Source organism: Rhopalosiphum padi, chromosome 1 (genome assembly GCF_020882245.1).
Source record: "Rhopalosiphum padi isolate XX-2018 chromosome 1, ASM2088224v1, whole genome shotgun sequence".
Lineage (NCBI taxonomy): Eukaryota > Metazoa > Arthropoda > Insecta > Hemiptera > Aphididae > Rhopalosiphum > Rhopalosiphum padi.
Window position 1 is genome coordinate 40,502,112 of NC_083597.1, and position 17,354 is coordinate 40,519,465.

Below are 17,354 nucleotides of genomic sequence, written 5' to 3' on the forward strand. Positions count from 1 at the left end.
TAGAAATTTTAATTTCTAATTGTTTCTTAGAATACAAATTTTCCTTAAAGCTAGTACTGCATTATATGAATATGTGAAATGCTAATTATTACTGTATACTTAGTACACTCAACCTACATTTATAAACATTTTATAAAATAAAAGTTGTAGGTATGCATAATATAATCACATAGGCTTTTGTAAATAGTAATATTACATAACCATTATAATCTATGATAAAAAAAAGTCCATCTATTGTAATGCATATATAATAAATTAGTTTATGTATATAATTAATGTAAATGCAAATTGCAAATGTAGGCTAACGACTTTGAACATTTTGTTCTAAATAATAAAATAATAACATAGTGGCCTTGTCTTTGCTTTTGATCTCGCTATACTCTCACATTATTAATAAATTTTCAAAGTACACAACTTCTTAATCGAATTTATGTAAAATTACAAAATACTGTAGGTAGAAATGGGATAAAAATTACTCCTATCAAATTGAAAGGTGACACCATAGGTTATTAATCATAGACCTATCGCATTATGACGTATCTATGAAGTACTATTTTATTTTATTTTATTAGTTTTTATGTTTATAGTTTAAACAGTCGAATTGTAAACTTTTAATTTTGAAGCGATCATCCAGTCAATTAGATCTCTGACTGCAGAGTTGACCTTGACCCGGGTGTTGTACCAGCAGCACGAGCATATATAATAACCTTAGGGGCATAACTATAACGATTTTTGCTCGGTATTTTATTTGCACAGTCTGAGCATGCAGGCTGCTATAAATGGCGAGAGCAGCTAGTTGCAGTACATATACTGTATATCTGTATATCTCCTAGCTATTGCGTATCTACATATTATGTATAATATGGATATTAAATATTTATATAGCGTTATATATATGTACACTCTCTAGTCTCCATTGAGACGTTGTATGTTGTACTTAATATTATAATATTACCATAGTTATTAGTTATATAGTACTTATACACACATTTATGATATACATACATACAGCATATACTAAATATGTTAAATATATATATATATGCAACTATATGTAGAGTAATCCAAATTTTGTTATATTATGTTCAAAACATAATATGGGGATTTTTATATAACATTCTATGTCAACCTCACCGCTTATTCTATATAATAATATATTCTGCTTATATTTTTTTATTGGTGGTAACTCGACTTTTTTTGATTATCCTGCAGTATCCTGCAGTATCCTGTATATATGATGAACTTCAGAGTTCAGATAAATGATAAATCGAATGTTTATTGAATACAATAATATAATGTAGGTTATATGAACATATTTTAAGCTTGAGGATTTGAATATTATGCATAGTGTCGTGGAGTTTGACCGGTTCTCAAGTAGGTGTAGTATGTATACCTAGTACCTACATATTATGTTGCGAGACTAATACCCTCTCGCAATAACATAGGCTGATTAACGAGTATACTTAGTGAACCAGGAACTATTTTTCAATTTTTCATATGTAGTGGAGGAGGAAGGGATGAACACAATATAAAGAGTATAGTCATGATAAAATTAAACCAGACATCATCGATAGTGATAATATATTGTCGCATATATTTCATGTATAATGCATCCAAAATCTAAATGTTAAATATACGTTATACATCCAAAAACCGTGTGATGTAAAAGTTTATAAGTTTTAGTGATGGAAGGTGATCGAAATCATACTAACACCCCGTCTGAATTACCTATATCTGGAGGTTCAGTTATCCTCTTTGTCCCCTCCCCCTATTCGGTGCCACGCTGAGCGTCTGAGCATATACCTCATCCCTATACAATTCTTAAATACGAGTAATTATAAATGAATATCAGATTATAATATTATACAGAGTTTAAATGGCGTTGGATTTTTAGATACCCATATGTACAGTTAAAGTAGCAGTTCACGACCTTCCACTAATCCAAACTCGTGAAAAATTTAAATGATTATATTTGTTCGATATCCGCGCACAATCGTATTATTATACGTCATGTATATATGATTGCATTAATAGCTATATATAGTGATATAACATCTGAAAAAAAATTGCCGTCCTGCTTTTGTCGGCGAAAAAGCTAAAAACGTGTTGCCACACAACAGTACAATAATATATTCGAAACCTTTGCGGGAATAACATATAGGTAATGACGTAAAATCACGAGAACCTACCCGCTCGGAAATCGTGTATATAATAATAATAATATATGATACCGCATCGCGCGAATGGACCACGCGGTCAATGTTATTCTAATAGGCGCATAGGACATATTATTATTAATATATATATCTGCAGGTATATGGACCATATATAGGTAATAGGTTTATGCGTTTAAGGTATATCGCCGTATATTATTATTTTATGATATAAAATGATAAGCGTATTATATGTAAACGTCATTGCGATTGGCGCGGACCGAGCCTTTTCATTACACCGCATAATAATTATAAAATATGCATACACAATGTCGTCGTAATAGAATTATTCGCAACGGGTCCGGCGAACGGCGGCCGTCCGTCCGCGTGTGTGTGTGTATATATATGTGTGTGTGTGTGTATACAGCGCAGCTATACGGCAATAGTATTATAATATTATGAGCGTATATACAGTGGCGGCGGCGGCGGGCGCTTTAGCCACCGTCGCCGCCGCCGTACGCTGTCGCCGAGCGGGACGCGCGCGCGCCGCCGCCGCCACCGGTCAATTAGCGCCGCCAGAGGTCGGTCCCTGCGCGTCGGCGGCGGGTAGAAAAATCAATTGCGGTCGCATGCCAGGAGCGCGAAACGCGGAGAAAGACAGCTGGCGGGACGCGGTTCGGCGTGGACGGCGAGGTAGAGCGAGAGAGAAACGGGAAAGGAGAAAAACGGCGAAATAACCGCTCGCTCGAGGTGGTAGGTGTGTATAGTATAGCAGTATACGCGCGAGTTCGCTTTGCTGCAGTTTCGTGCACGGCGCGCGGTCACGTCGAACCATACGCGAACAGGGTTACCGGGTCACCGTGTGGTCGGTAACGTACTGTACACCGATCGACATACAAATCGTATCCATATAATATACACGAATATAATACATATATATATAGGTATAGGTATATAATACGACCGCACGTCATGACGGATATTGCAGTTCGACGCGACGTGATCGACGACAACAACAACGACAACAACAACTGCTGTGCGACATCACCGCGCGATGTGTAGACCGCCGCCGTCTCGGTAAGTGTGCAACAACAATAATAATATTATGATAATGTCGTTGGACGATGATGATGATAATATTGCCGGACGTATCCGACGCGTGTGAGACTTGAACATTTGACATACGCCGACTGCGGGCACCATCACGATCGTTTCGTGTACGCATGTAAACAAATTATGTGCTCTAATGCACTTACACACCGACGATTACAAACGTCATATATTGCAATATTATATTTTGTATATAGTGCACACACGATCAATCGTATCTTGACCGCACGGGTGACGAGAGAGTAACAGTCTGCCGCGTTCTCTCTTATACCTACTCGTCGTCCCGAAAGTCCTGCGTCGGCGATATGGTTGCGAACGCACACTTTCGACATAGTCTTATTGTTCCTACGACCAGTTTAAAGGTGAGACTTTACGAATTCGTCTTAATATACTACACGTGGTTTACCGAACACGTGACGTCCTCACCAGTATAATAGGATGTCAATCTGCAGTATTATTAGCGTATATATAATATTGTGTCTGAATGTCTGTTCGTTCCATACGATATAATAATAATATGATATATGAATCTCACTTGGGCGATAGATAAGCAATAAGATAGATTAGTCACCTATTATAGATGCATCACTATATCATATGATAATACGAAGTCGAGCGTACTAATACTATTATCTTATTATTTAGTATTAACTGTAATAGAGTTTGTGCATTTGTAGCCAATGCGTTTTTTTTTTCAATACTCGCTGCGAGACATAGAGTTTATAAAAGTACTTAAACTTCAATCAAAATTTATCTTGGACTATAATTTTAAAATTAAGAATATCTGTTAATAATATTCTAAAAAAATAAAAAAAATTAATAATTTTAACCTTGCAGTATTTTATATTTGGTAATTTTATCCATTCAGTGGTAATTTTTTAGTAGTATTGATTTATCATAATTATTTCGTAGATTACCATATTTTAAATTTAAAAAACAAATTGTTGCGATTAGATATCATGATAATAATTAAGAATTATTTTGATATGTTAGGTTTAATTTTAAATTGGTTCTTTTTTGTTAGCATAATATTAATTTTCAATACTAAGAATTTATTGTAAAATTTATAAATTATGGATTTTTAGTATCTATTTTAAACTTATAAATAACAAGTAATACAATATTGTTGACATTTACATTAATATATTTTAATATTATATATAAATATTTAATATATTACACAAAGTATAGGTATATATTGTTTTGAAGTTTATAATACTTTTTTTAAATTCATTTTTTAGGATCTAATAATCCATTTTATCATCATTCATCACTCTATATTCATTATTCATGTATTTTTACGAATTATTGATTTATATTTACTTCTACCGTATAGTAGTCGGTATGGATATTCTTACCTGCAGTAAATTATCAGAAAAGCCTTATTCATATAGTTATAATATATGTATCGCAGATTTCAATGTATTCCCCATGTAATTGGTAAGTTCACAACCGCATAATGCATAAATACTAATAAGTTGAAATATATTACAAAGCATGAATATTTTCTGGTATATCGAAAAACTAATAAACAAACCTGTCACAACAGAATGATTGAATACAAAATACGTAGGTGATGATCTGATATTTAAAAGTGAGATGAATTAAATAAGCGTAAAAATAAAAATATTTACGATAATATTTATAAGAAAACCATCATCATAAATAATAATAAACACAACAGGAATAACAAGACATCAATATACAAGACATCAATGATGATGTCATATAATTATATTTGCACATAAAAATTGTTTTTACATTTACATAGTAAAGATTAAAAACGACAAAAAATAACAAAAAAAAAAAAATTGAAAATTGAAAACTTCTTGTTTAGATAAGGGAAATTAAAAACAGCAACTATGTCCATCACCACATCTGATAAAGGCAAATGATCAACCGTCAAATGACTCAAACGTAATTAATCAGCATATTAAATGAATATTGTTTTTAAAAGTACACAGGTAGGTAATTTAAGAATAGAGATAAAATGTTTAAGGTATAACGTACGTAATATACATAAATTTGGACAGTCTCCAAATACGATTTTTAAGTGGTCGTGCAATAAATATTTATATATACCATTATACCTATTATTATTACTTTAAGTTTCAAACGTCAACTTAATAACGACTCTATAGACAATCGCTATTTCAACTAATAGTCACAAAAAATAAGATTTTTTCGTAACAGAATTTAAAATTTTAAAACTGTTTTTATTGAATTAGTTTTATACAAAATATATTTGTCAGTATAAAAGGTTGGCATAATATTATTCGTATTTTGACATATTCGGATGTAAAAATGACGTATATATTCCATATTTGTTAACCACTTGTTGAATACGATTTAATGCAATTAATTAACAGACCTATCACCGTTATTTCAACGCAGATGCGTGGAACGTTAGGTGGGTTCGAGATTGATTATAAATTTAGTGACGTTAATCAAAATCTAGTCAGCTGTTATCGTATACAATTGGGCACAATATTATACAAAACACGTGAACCGAATGAATAAATTACACAGCCATAGCCCCACAATACTCTTTTGGGGATAGCTTAACCCGTTAACCTCTAATACATATTTAAATAAACAACACGTAAAGTAACGAATTGATGATTTTTTAGATACTCGAGTGATGAAGGTCGAAAACAGCGATGTGCCCACCATATTCAACCCACGGAAGCCTAGACTTTCGCAAAGTAACGCCGTGCTGACGTCAGACCACAGACCTTATGGTCCTTTCTCGCATGTGCTGTCCAGAAGCGAATCTCGTATGTGTCTGGTTGTATAGCGTCGATCAAACAACGGGCCGAGGCGTGCAGGGTGTATAAATTATTAATATGCTAATAATTCGATTATACCCTTCTCCTTCGATCACAATACAGTGGCGCGTAATCTTACCATTCAACTTATTCGAGTGAAATTTAAACGATCAAATTAATTGTTTACATACTGTGTAAACGATCAATCGTTTTACGGTTGGTATACCAACGATAAAATAATATAAGCCTCATCTCCAGGATTAGACATTTTTGCACGCCTCAAACAAAATATAATATCCCGTCGACCGGCATTTATGCTAATATTGTGTGTTTATGACGTCTTAAACCATCGTATCGTTTGATACCGTTTTTCTAGTGTGTCAGCCCGAAGATGTGGAACAGGTCGAACAGTGCCAGCGGAGGCAGTTGGGTGTGTTCAAAAGGCTGAAGAACAAATGTTGTTCGAAACATGCGAGGAAGGTTTGTACAGTGAACGCATATTCAGCGTGACTAGTTAAGTTTTTTAAATCTAAACAGATGATAGTACTTTTATAAAAATAAATCCATTCCAGGCTTATAGAAACAATATTACTCAGTACTTACCGATTTTTCGTTTACTTAAGATATTGCATTGTGTATATCATACCGACAAATGTCCACAGGTATATTATGGTTTGTGCGTCACTTTCTTCGTCACCGCATCTTGGGTGGGCGCCACACACGCCATCAAGTACCTATACATGTACCATCCGACTAAATATCCGGTGCTCACTGGCAGCGGGTTTAATTTTTCGTCCATACACCAACAAACGGTATTTATATAAATAAATAATAAAAATATATTATCGATTTCACTAATTCGACTAATTGTTAGCCCCCCCTCCACATACATACACACACACACAAATACATACACACAAATACCATTCCTTATACTCTTTTTTTATTTTAACTTAACGAATTAAATATACAGTTAAAATTTTAAATGATATATAACATCTATTTCCCGCGCGTAAGCATTACTTGCATTGGAGATAAAGAGTTATACAATGACCACCAATATAAATACATATAAGCAAGCGTAGACGAGGTGTTTATTAGTCGAATTACCTAGCTTAGACTATTGTTTATATACGATGTTAGAATAATTGCTCGCTGACGGTTGAAGAATAACACGCGAAAATTACCATTTTACACGCCATTTTATTATTATATATTAAAATATATTTTAAACGAGCGTATTACACGAACGATCAAAAACTAGACTTTATAATATTATTGTTTAGCAGTGGCGTGCGTGTACTGTTCAACACACTTTATCTGCAATAAGTTTACCATTAACATATTATGTACATATATTTTTTTTGTATAAATAATTAATACGGAATTTATACATTTTTTTTCTGAAACGAAATATTCAAATCGTTTTATTATATTGTTGGTTCTACAGTTATTTTTATAAAATAGGCACCATTTCAAAAAAAAGTTCCACGATAATCATAGCTCTTTTATTTAATAATATTATTATATACATTTCTAAAGTTTGTTCTTTCTGCCAGAGAATTTCAAATACGAGGAGATAAGAATTAGGTATATTATGAATTATCATATATACCTATTTTAGATCAACAACCATCGAAAGCGAACACCCGTGGGGAACCCTTTACAAAGAAAATATACTCTATAGTACATATTAAAATGTTTTATATATCTTTGAGTAGGTTGGGTAAAACGTTGTACACGAATGTCTAAACAAATATAGATAAGTGAACTTTTCGATTCTGAGCGGAGCGATGAATGTATTGATTTTATTATGACGTATTTGTTGTTTTGTGGATGAGTACACAATAAGTTGTCAATAAAATGCTTTGATTTTATAAAGTGGGAGTGGTTTTAGATATCAAATAGAATTTACTGAATTTAGTTTGTCTTCAGAGAGGTCAGTACTCGTAGAATCAAAATTCTTGAAAATTTAATTCAAGATCCTACAAAAGTAATTCTTGTATCTGTATAAAAATATTAAAAATATGTAGCAAAATTTTTTCTTTCAAACAGCAAACTATGTCGCAGTTAAAAATACATAAACGCCTCTAAAAAAAATAAAAATAAATAAATTAACCAAGCCACTAATAGGTGGCTACTTATTAATCATACCTTTAATTTTATAATATATTATTCTTATCATATAAACTGTGGCGGCTACAATTATTGTGCTAATTTATATAGATATTGTTTATGTTAATAAAAATAAAAATAAAAAATTCATAAAAATTTTTCTTTTTGTATCTAAGTTTTGAAAATTGTATAAAATACTCTTTATAAGTAGTTCATACTAAAACCATAAAATTAAAAAAAAACTAAGTATAAAGAAAATATTATTATTTACTATACTTGAAGACATTTTAACATCCAATTTGGACGATATTTATTATTTAAGTGATAAATAACAATATTTTAACTATTTTGTTATAGTTTAAAAGTATTATCCATGGGAACTTAAACTTTTATGTATTTTATATTACTGTGAATTTTATTATACGCAATAACATTTTTGATTTATTTTGAAATATTATTTATTTATATAGGTACTTTATATCTTTTTTTATTGTTTTATGATATTTACAGAGAAATGTAATTACATTTTGAGTTATGTAAGTTAATTTAAATATGGTATAAAATATATATAGGTATTATTATTATTATTAAATTCTAATAATATAATAAATGCAATATTTTTGGAAAAAATTCTATCAACCTACTATAATACTTAATATAAAATAAATGACTTTAATAGATTTATCAAAAACAATATGTTACTTGGTGATATATGTATATAAAAAAATTTATTCGTATAATATCGATTCCGCTAGTTATTGCATGGTCATAATTTCTACCAATCTAAAATCTACACATTTTAATACTTTATGTATTTATATTTACATATGTATATAGTGTATTATAGATTTATATTACGTATATTGACATATTTTATAATTTGCATTATAAATACACGATACAGCGCCGCGGACCGTGGTGGAAGCGGGCCGATGTCTACGAGCACAACGTACATGTTATCTGTGCGCCATGCTACTGTTGTTTCTAATTAATAGTGCACTCATTGGTGACAATGAGTTACATGATTATTAGTGGAAGTGCTATTAGAATGACATCATACATAATCATTATTCTACTATTATTATCAACTTCATTATAATGTTAAACTTACCAACATACTTTGTATAAGTACGTGTAAAATTGTTTTGATTACTGCGTATAGTTGCGTACCTAACCGTTTCGTACGACTGCGTTTCCTTATCTGCTACCGTCGGTCAACAGTCTCGTTAAAATAAACACCAATCGCATTTTATATGCCTATATCGAAAAACAAAATAATACCTATGCTAATCAGCAACGCAACAAAAACAAAAATTACTATGTCCAGACAATTGCGCAATTTAAATATACACACTATAGATTCTACGAATAAAAACACGATCACAGATAATAATTTAAATAAAGGTTTTATTCTGATTAAAAATAAAAGAATTTTCTCTGCCTTCACGCAAACGTCAATTTCAAGCGATTCGTTTCTTATGCAATTGTAAAATAATAAAAAAATCAAATTGTTCAAATCAAATACCTAAAGTAAATCCTCACTTAAAATGATGGGCCTGATCTTAATTCGGTAATGAACCAAAATATATAACAAAATTACGATAGTTCCAAGTGTTCTAACGACGTTTTCAAACCCCTCCCTCTCGTCTTTGCAAGAGACGTGTTAAACTACTAAGACGAATTTGAAGCACTAATCGAATTAATTGGTGTCGATAATTCTTTCTGAACATTTTTCACCGACTGTCTTAAAATTCAAATCTGAAAACCAAAATCAAAATCCTAAAGAGTATTTATTCACTATCTAAAATATTACAAAATGCCGAATTCAATACGTGGCAGCTTAAACACGACTAATCTATGTGTGTTGTCATACGAAACTTTCGTTCAGCTATAGAGTCTGCATAGACACAAAGAGAGAAACTTGAGGTTTCGTCTGTTCGAAATAGGACGAATAATAAATCAACTGCAGAAAGAAAGTATAACAAAAGTCTCACTTAGATCGCAGTCGTCAATCGTCATTCGTCATGTCCGATGGATGCAAACCAACAAACTGAAAATCGACTACCTGTAAAAACGTCTATCGCCCATATCGTTATAGGTCGTATACGGACACACACACACGCGCGCACCACACATACACGTCCGTTCGGTTGCACTCTGTTAGAATAACGATCGAACAATATACATTATTTAAATAATAAAAACATTATACGCGCATTAATATCATATTATACCGTTGTGCCGGGCGGGCGCGTTACAGCTGATGACGTACAACGCGCCATTCTTCACCACGTGGTTTTGCACGAACTGGACGGTGCTGTTCTTCCCGCTGTACTTCTTCTGTCAGCTGGGCAGCCCCAACTACCAGACGCCCACCGACATACTCGGCGAGAGCGTCCGCAACTTCCGGGACCGCGGGTTCACCGCCGCCCACTTCCTGACCAGGTGCTGCATGTTCTGCATGCTGTGGGTGTTCACCAACTACCTGTACATACACGCGCTCAGCATACTCGTGGCCACCGACGCGCTGGCCCTGTTTGCCATCAACGTGTGCTGCGTGTACCTGCTGTCCTGGGTCATACTCCACGACCAGTTCGTCGGCGTCCGGGTGAGTGTGTCGGGGATCCCCTCCCGTGCCCGCCGCCCCGTCCCGGAAAACCTAAACACCGCCGTCGGTCCGCGCGCGTCTGCTGCGGCGGCGTACGGTTTCGGCGGTGGCGGCGGCGGCGGGCCGGGAGGCAGTGGGTGTCGGCGGCTCCCGCGGGAACTGACCGCTGTAGTTGTTCCCCGCGGGATCGAGGCGGTGTATTTGAGAGGTGTTGAGGGGGTGTAGAGCGACGGGGACGACTGTGACGGAATACGAAAAAAAATTATGGACGACATGACGCGTAGTGTAAAAGTGGTAGTTTCGCGCGAAGAGACGTGACGGGTAAAAACCACTCACGCGTGAGTGTTCCTCCACGCGGGTTTAAAAATGACATGTCGAGTTTTCCGTATTATTGCGGCGTTCTACAAAATATAATATTATATAGTCTATAGTTCACAGCGGCGTTCACACGCGGTTGTCATTGTAAAGACAAAAGTAACGATTACGGCACGATGAGAATAGTTTAAAGCGAACAACAAACAAATTTTAACCGCACGCCACACCAACTATTATTATACTACACAATAATTTAGCTATCGGACCTAATAGGTCTTATTCAGATTAGGATGGATTTTTTTGTTGAATTTCAAACTATATAATAATATATTTTAGTTGAATTATTATGTATTTCACTTTTTTCTTCATTATTTTTTCGAACTCACTTATTACATTAGTCGTTTTAATTCCATGTTCTTGTATAAGAATTTACTTATATATTTAACTGCTTACCTACTTACTATGTCTCGCGTAAGAACTTACATTTTCCGAAAGCAAAAAATTCAATAACTGAATACCCTGAAAATTCATACATTTTTTATTATAATGTAAATGTAACTAAAAAATAAGTTCAGTATGCCAGTATATGTATTTGTGCCCAAGATTAACTCTCAAATACGCCACTGTTGTTAGGTCTATCTGTATTATAGAAAATATTATAACACGCCATAATATCTATCATACGAAACGACATATGGGTACAATATTAATGTTCGGGGTCCACGGCCACGTTTAATCGTTTTCCAACATTAGGCCACTTCCCATTGGCACAAATATAGGTAATTGAATCACGTAATTACACGTTATAATTTATATTTTAACAGAAAACTCACTATTTGGGAAAAATAACTATTAAATTAGTCGGTAGTCATCGTCTGTGAAATGGTCTTTTGACACCACTATAAATTATATTATTACGTCCATGTCGATGTCATCGTATAAAACGATAAAAATATAATTGTATTGATATATAATAATTAATCAATATTAATTTTATTATTATTACTATTAAAGTAGTTATATTATATGTGTATTGTAGATCATAATTGATGTCATACATTATACCATTGAGTATATATAGTACTATATATACTCAATGATTATACTATACATATAGTGTATATTTTACACTATACATTGCCATATATACTGTGTATTGTATATACCTACGTATATTATAAACATGTTTTTATACAATTTTTTTAGTAACGCGTGCACACATCCGCATGATTTAGATTAAATAGTTTTAAAATATTCGTGGATTAGGGAAAGGGGGATTTTTCCATGGGCTCAATTTAATTGCACCTATATGGATTTACCTAAAGTATACAGTGTGATGTGTACCTACCTAAGTGTATAACCTCATGTATAAAAAATATACAATCGACTATCTACTATAATAAAAATATATCATTATGCATGCGATCAATTGCGATGACGTAGATATATTATTATAATGCTTTTATTGATTGAAACGCTATATTATAATATGTAGTGTTTAAAACGTTCGGGATTTTAGTTTATTGTATTATGCGACGCACGTTACGGGTCCACGTCTATATATTTCGCGATCCGTTCCGTTTTCAGCAATGATCATTTGCAGATTGTCGCTGTCATCCTGTGCAGCACAGGAGTGGCTTTACTCGCGTATATGGACGCCGGCATTACGAACAAAAAGAAGACGATGACCGGGGTTCTGTTAGCGGCTTTAGCTGCCGCCGGGTCAGCAGTATATAAAGTGAGTGCTATTGAAATATAACGAAAAAATTGTATGTATATGTTCAGTTGATATATTTCAATATATTATAGTACAGTACACTATATTAACGTCGCATGCAGACTAAAGGCAGATTAAGTTTATTATAGGGCTATAAACATTACATTCACACTAAAAACCATCAGAGCCTTCTTTATAAGTATCTACACATAATACAATATTTATTTAAATGATTTTTTGTATTGTTAATTGTATCGTATCTTACACAAATAATTTTATACGCGTATTAAACTGTATGAATTACATAAATTAGAAAAATTAATTGAATTCTATTATTTGCTATTACTAACAAAATACAGTTTTTTTTATCATTATCATACAGTTTATTAGATAGGTACACGAGTATAATATACAGTAAATTCCCGCTACAACGAATACCAATACCACGAAAAATCCCGTTTTGACGAAAGTCATAGAAGTTCCTTGCCGAAAAGCAGGGCTTATAAAGAGCTTATTCAAATTTTCGTTACAACGAAATTTCGGTTATAACAAAAAAAAAATTCGGTCCCTAGAATTCATTGTTACGGGATTTTACTGTATTATATTTGTATTCACCAATATACCAATTGGAATTATTGGATTCATTTTTTTTTTGAGGGTCACTTTTTTTGGTTTTTTTTTTATTAAAACATAAATCATTCATTATTATAAAATTATATATTTTTTTATATATAATGATAAAATATTAAATAAGTGATGACAGCAAAATTCATAAAAAATTTCCTTAATTTCATTTTAAATTATTATACAGAACCGTTGACAATTGCCTTCTTTGTACCCACTTTAATAATATGGTCCTAGCATAGATAAATTCTATATGGATATAAATTATAATATATTATATATATTTTTACAGCTTATAGATTATTTTTTCATTTTTGTGGCGTAAAAATATTAAACTATTAAAAAAATCTAGAAAATTCATTGTGAAATGATTATACATATAGATTACTAAAAATGTTATTATCAGGAGGTAATAAGTACTAACCATAGTTTTAATTATTTATTAAATAAACACTGTTTTGAAGGAGTCGCTTATAATATGTTAATGCTAAGCATAATATGTTGACTGACGAGTAAGTAAACTCAAATATAACGGCGAAACGATGAAAATAATTGAGAAATTATAAATTAATACAACTATGATGGTAATTTTTGTATTTTATTTAACAGGTCATGTTCAAAAAAATGATCGGCGATGCTACTTACGGTCAAGTTTCGCTATTTTTTTCGCTCATAGGCCTGTTGAACGCAGCACTTCTCTGGCCAGTGTGTTTAGTTTTGTACTTCTCCGAAGTCGAAATACTTCATTGGGACCGTTTGCCTTGGATGATACTATTATCAGCCAGCACGCTGTCATTGGGTACTAAATAAATATCTGTATCTGCGTCACACTGACTTATAATTTTATATATAATTACCTTTTTCAGTCGCTAACTTACTGGGAAATTTGAGTGTTGCGTTCACTTACGACATTTTCATAACGTTTGGACTAATCACCGCGGTTCCCGTGTCTGCAGGTAAATTTTTCCATCGGTCTTAATCACGAAATACTTATATTATATTTGTTTGTACGAGTAATTACTAATTACACCAAGTTTGACGTGTTTCGTGCTTATAAAACATAAATTGTATATTAAAAATAAATTTTATAATACACACGAATACAATATATAATTGTCGCGATTTACTTACCTAATATATTTTATAGTATATATACCATACTATAAGTTTATCAAAATGATTTTTAGAGAACAAATATATACAATGATCCTGTTTTTGTGCACACAGCTTTTTGTACTTGGCCTATTTAACTGTTTCAGCCATTGACATAACCATACATGATGTACAGTTTTATGGTATGAAACTTGCTGGCATCATACTTATATCGATCGGTTTCTTATTGGTCATGTTTCCTAACAACTGGCCAGAATACATTTTCCGATTGCTCAGGTAAATTGCACATAAATATAAGATTCAATGCGAGCGGTTTAGGCATTTCTTACTACAGCGCTGGCAAACAAATCGGACGAAACACTCACCTATTATGTTTTTAACAATTATTTTCAGGAATATAATACTACTGAGTCATAGCGCTAGGTGAGTGTAGCGTGAACCAAAAAAAAAAGCATGAATTTTTTTGTGAAAATTGTTGAAAGAGTGGACCAATATATACATAATATAATATATAATAATATAATATTAATAATAATAATATAATAATAATAATAATAAGATGAATTGTAGCTTGGGGAAGGCCTTGTGATAGATGCTGCAGTAGTAGGGTTTTTAAAAAAAAGAAAAGAAGTGGTTGGCTAACAGCGTAAAAAATAGACGATATTACGTATATTATTATATGTATACTTTTGGCCGACCTTTATTTGATTATACGCCTAAATTACACTGCGGAGGTCGGCGCGTGTTTCGTGTACGTATGCGTGTGCGTGTGTGGTATTTTAATAACGAAAATAATAATTTATGTATTTAATATTATAATATATAATAACAATAATAATTAATGTAGTAAAAATAGTAAAAATAGTAAAAATAATATTTATATCATAGATGTGTAATGACGATAATATTATGATAATAATATATAATCACAAGATCGCTTCTATCCTGTTACGCGCAACCTCTTCTTTTTGTACCCCACGTGGGCGTTATATATATATATTATATTATATACACTTTGCATGGCGATTTAGAACGGTAATTGCATGTGGTTTTTGGTGATGTAAAAAATAAATGTAAAAAAAATAAAATATATACCAAAGATTGTTTAGATCACTGGTGCGAGTGCAAAAGATCGATTGAAAATGTAATTAGAACCCTTTCGATTGCGCCGCCGGGTGTGTCACGTGTATGTACGTTCTGTCTGTTGTTGTACCCGCAGGTGGAGCCGGAAGAACCGGGGATTGCCACCAAATCCACCCAAAGTGGAAATCGACTACCGGACCGGGTACATCAGGTCGCATTTGCGATCTCCGTCCGGTCGGGTCAGGTGACCGACTACTGCCGTTAGTGCCATTGCCGTTCACGCACCGCGGACGTCAACAACGTTATTCGTCGCTATCAATAAATTGGCCGGCAAACGTTGTAATAATAAACATAATAATAATAATTGTCATAAAAAATATTCGTCGTATGCGGTCGCAACAGTATTTCGTATGTTCCGATTTCATTTTTTAGCCGTTTCACTTCTATAATATAATATATAAGTAATATTTCTTAGAGACAGTGTTTGAATTAACATCAGTATATTGGGATGAACTACCACATCAAGTCAATAGTCGATACACGTACATTATTATAATTTAATTTTATGTGATAATCAGAATTTTCGGAATCAGATCAATTTTATTATTAATCCAATTCAAGCACACTTTAAAGGCATAACATTAAGACATATCCGTACAGCAGACTAGTAATAATATATAAATTATAATATTACATATTATTCGTTGACATTTTTGTAAAATACGTTCGTGTTTCGTGTATATTGTATAATATATACTATATTATTATGTACAATTGTTATTATTATCATTATTATTAGGTACCTATGTAGATAATGTTCGTCAACCAACAACAGAATTGAACAAAAATTTACAATTTTTTTTGTTTCTTGTTTAATATAAATAAAGCGTAATAAACTCGCGTATATTCATATTATGTAGATACTTACATATTATCTGTATAAAATCACGTTAATGTAATTTGTTATGTGTTTCAAAATGTACTTATACTACCACGATGGCGCGTATTTATAACAGATTGCAAGAAACATCTTGTGGATTAAAAAGACGACAATATATCCGTCCACGAGCAATACCATTATATTATATTATGTGTTTTTACTATTAATACCTCGTCCTCTTACAGTTCGCTCCTATAATAATAGTCATATAAGTATTCTAATATGAAACAACAGAAATAATATCATAAGCATAACCTATATCTACATTCTATGAGATCATTCTTCGTTGTTTTGAAAATAAAAACAATAAGGATAATATTGTATAAGTAATACAAAACGTTTGAATAATAAAAAAAAAAAGAGTACAAATATATAATCTATGTTACTTTCAGACTTCAGACTACTCGTTTAGTTGTTTTGAATATTTTATTAACCGTAAATCGGTAAACAAGTAGACATAAGTCACATAGTAAGTAGATAAATAAACAAATTCTGTTTACTTAAGTAAAGACTAAATAAGTTTTAAAAGTTTGAAGTACCTACTCTTAAACTCTTAAAAGTATACTATAATAAACTTTAAAATATATGTAAACTGTACGTTATAAGTTTTCTCAAACAAAATGCTCTCTTTAATATAATAATGGTTGTAGTCATGTGACATTGCTTGGCTATAGAAAGCAAGGTGTATATAAAATTAAAATTTTTGATTTGATTTGTAAGACATTGTAAGTCTTTATTCTTTGGCCGTCTATTAAAAGAGTTAGAACAGTGTATTACATGAATAATAATAAACCTATGTACGTATTGT

At 32.3% G+C, this 17,354-nt stretch overlaps 1 protein-coding gene across 5 annotated transcripts; it reads left to right on the forward strand.

The window, feature by feature from the left end:
- Nucleotides 1–2,776: 2,776 nt before the first annotated feature.
- LOC132924792 (solute carrier family 35 member F3) lies at nucleotides 2,777–16,691 on the forward strand. Of its 5 annotated transcripts, XM_060989246.1 has the most exons (13): nucleotides 2,777–2,910; nucleotides 3,098–3,230; nucleotides 3,461–3,625; nucleotides 5,894–6,040; nucleotides 6,408–6,511; nucleotides 6,694–6,843; nucleotides 10,407–10,754; nucleotides 12,673–12,807; nucleotides 14,020–14,209; nucleotides 14,277–14,366; nucleotides 14,670–14,799; nucleotides 14,917–14,946; nucleotides 15,743–16,691. In XM_060989246.1, the coding sequence occupies exons 4-13, from the start codon at nucleotides 5,905–5,907 to the stop codon at nucleotides 15,852–15,854; spliced, it is 1,425 nt and encodes a 474-aa protein (XP_060845229.1). In that variant the 5' UTR covers nucleotides 2,777–2,910; nucleotides 3,098–3,230; nucleotides 3,461–3,625; nucleotides 5,894–5,904; the 3' UTR covers nucleotides 15,855–16,691. The 5 variants fall into 5 exon arrangements, with proteins under 5 accessions (XP_060845229.1, XP_060845247.1, XP_060845234.1 ...); XM_060989240.1 differs by having other exon boundaries at nucleotides 2,796–3,230; XM_060989257.1 differs by lacking the exon at nucleotides 2,777–2,910 and having other exon boundaries at nucleotides 3,229–3,370.
- Nucleotides 16,692–17,354: the final 663 nt, after the last annotated feature.

Bases quoted from the DNA above. Each gene is read 5' to 3' on its own strand.
- LOC132924792 (XM_060989246.1), top strand. From the start codon at position 5,905: ATGAAGGTCGAAAACAGCGATGTGCCCACCATATTCAACCCACGGAAG. The intron at 6,512-6,693 runs GTTTGTACAGTG...AAATGTCCACAG, and splicing joins GTTCGAAACATGCGAGGAAG to GTATATTATGGTTTGTGCGT. The intron at 6,844-10,406 runs GTATTTATATAA...GGCGCGTTACAG, and splicing joins CGTCCATACACCAACAAACG to CTGATGACGTACAACGCGCC.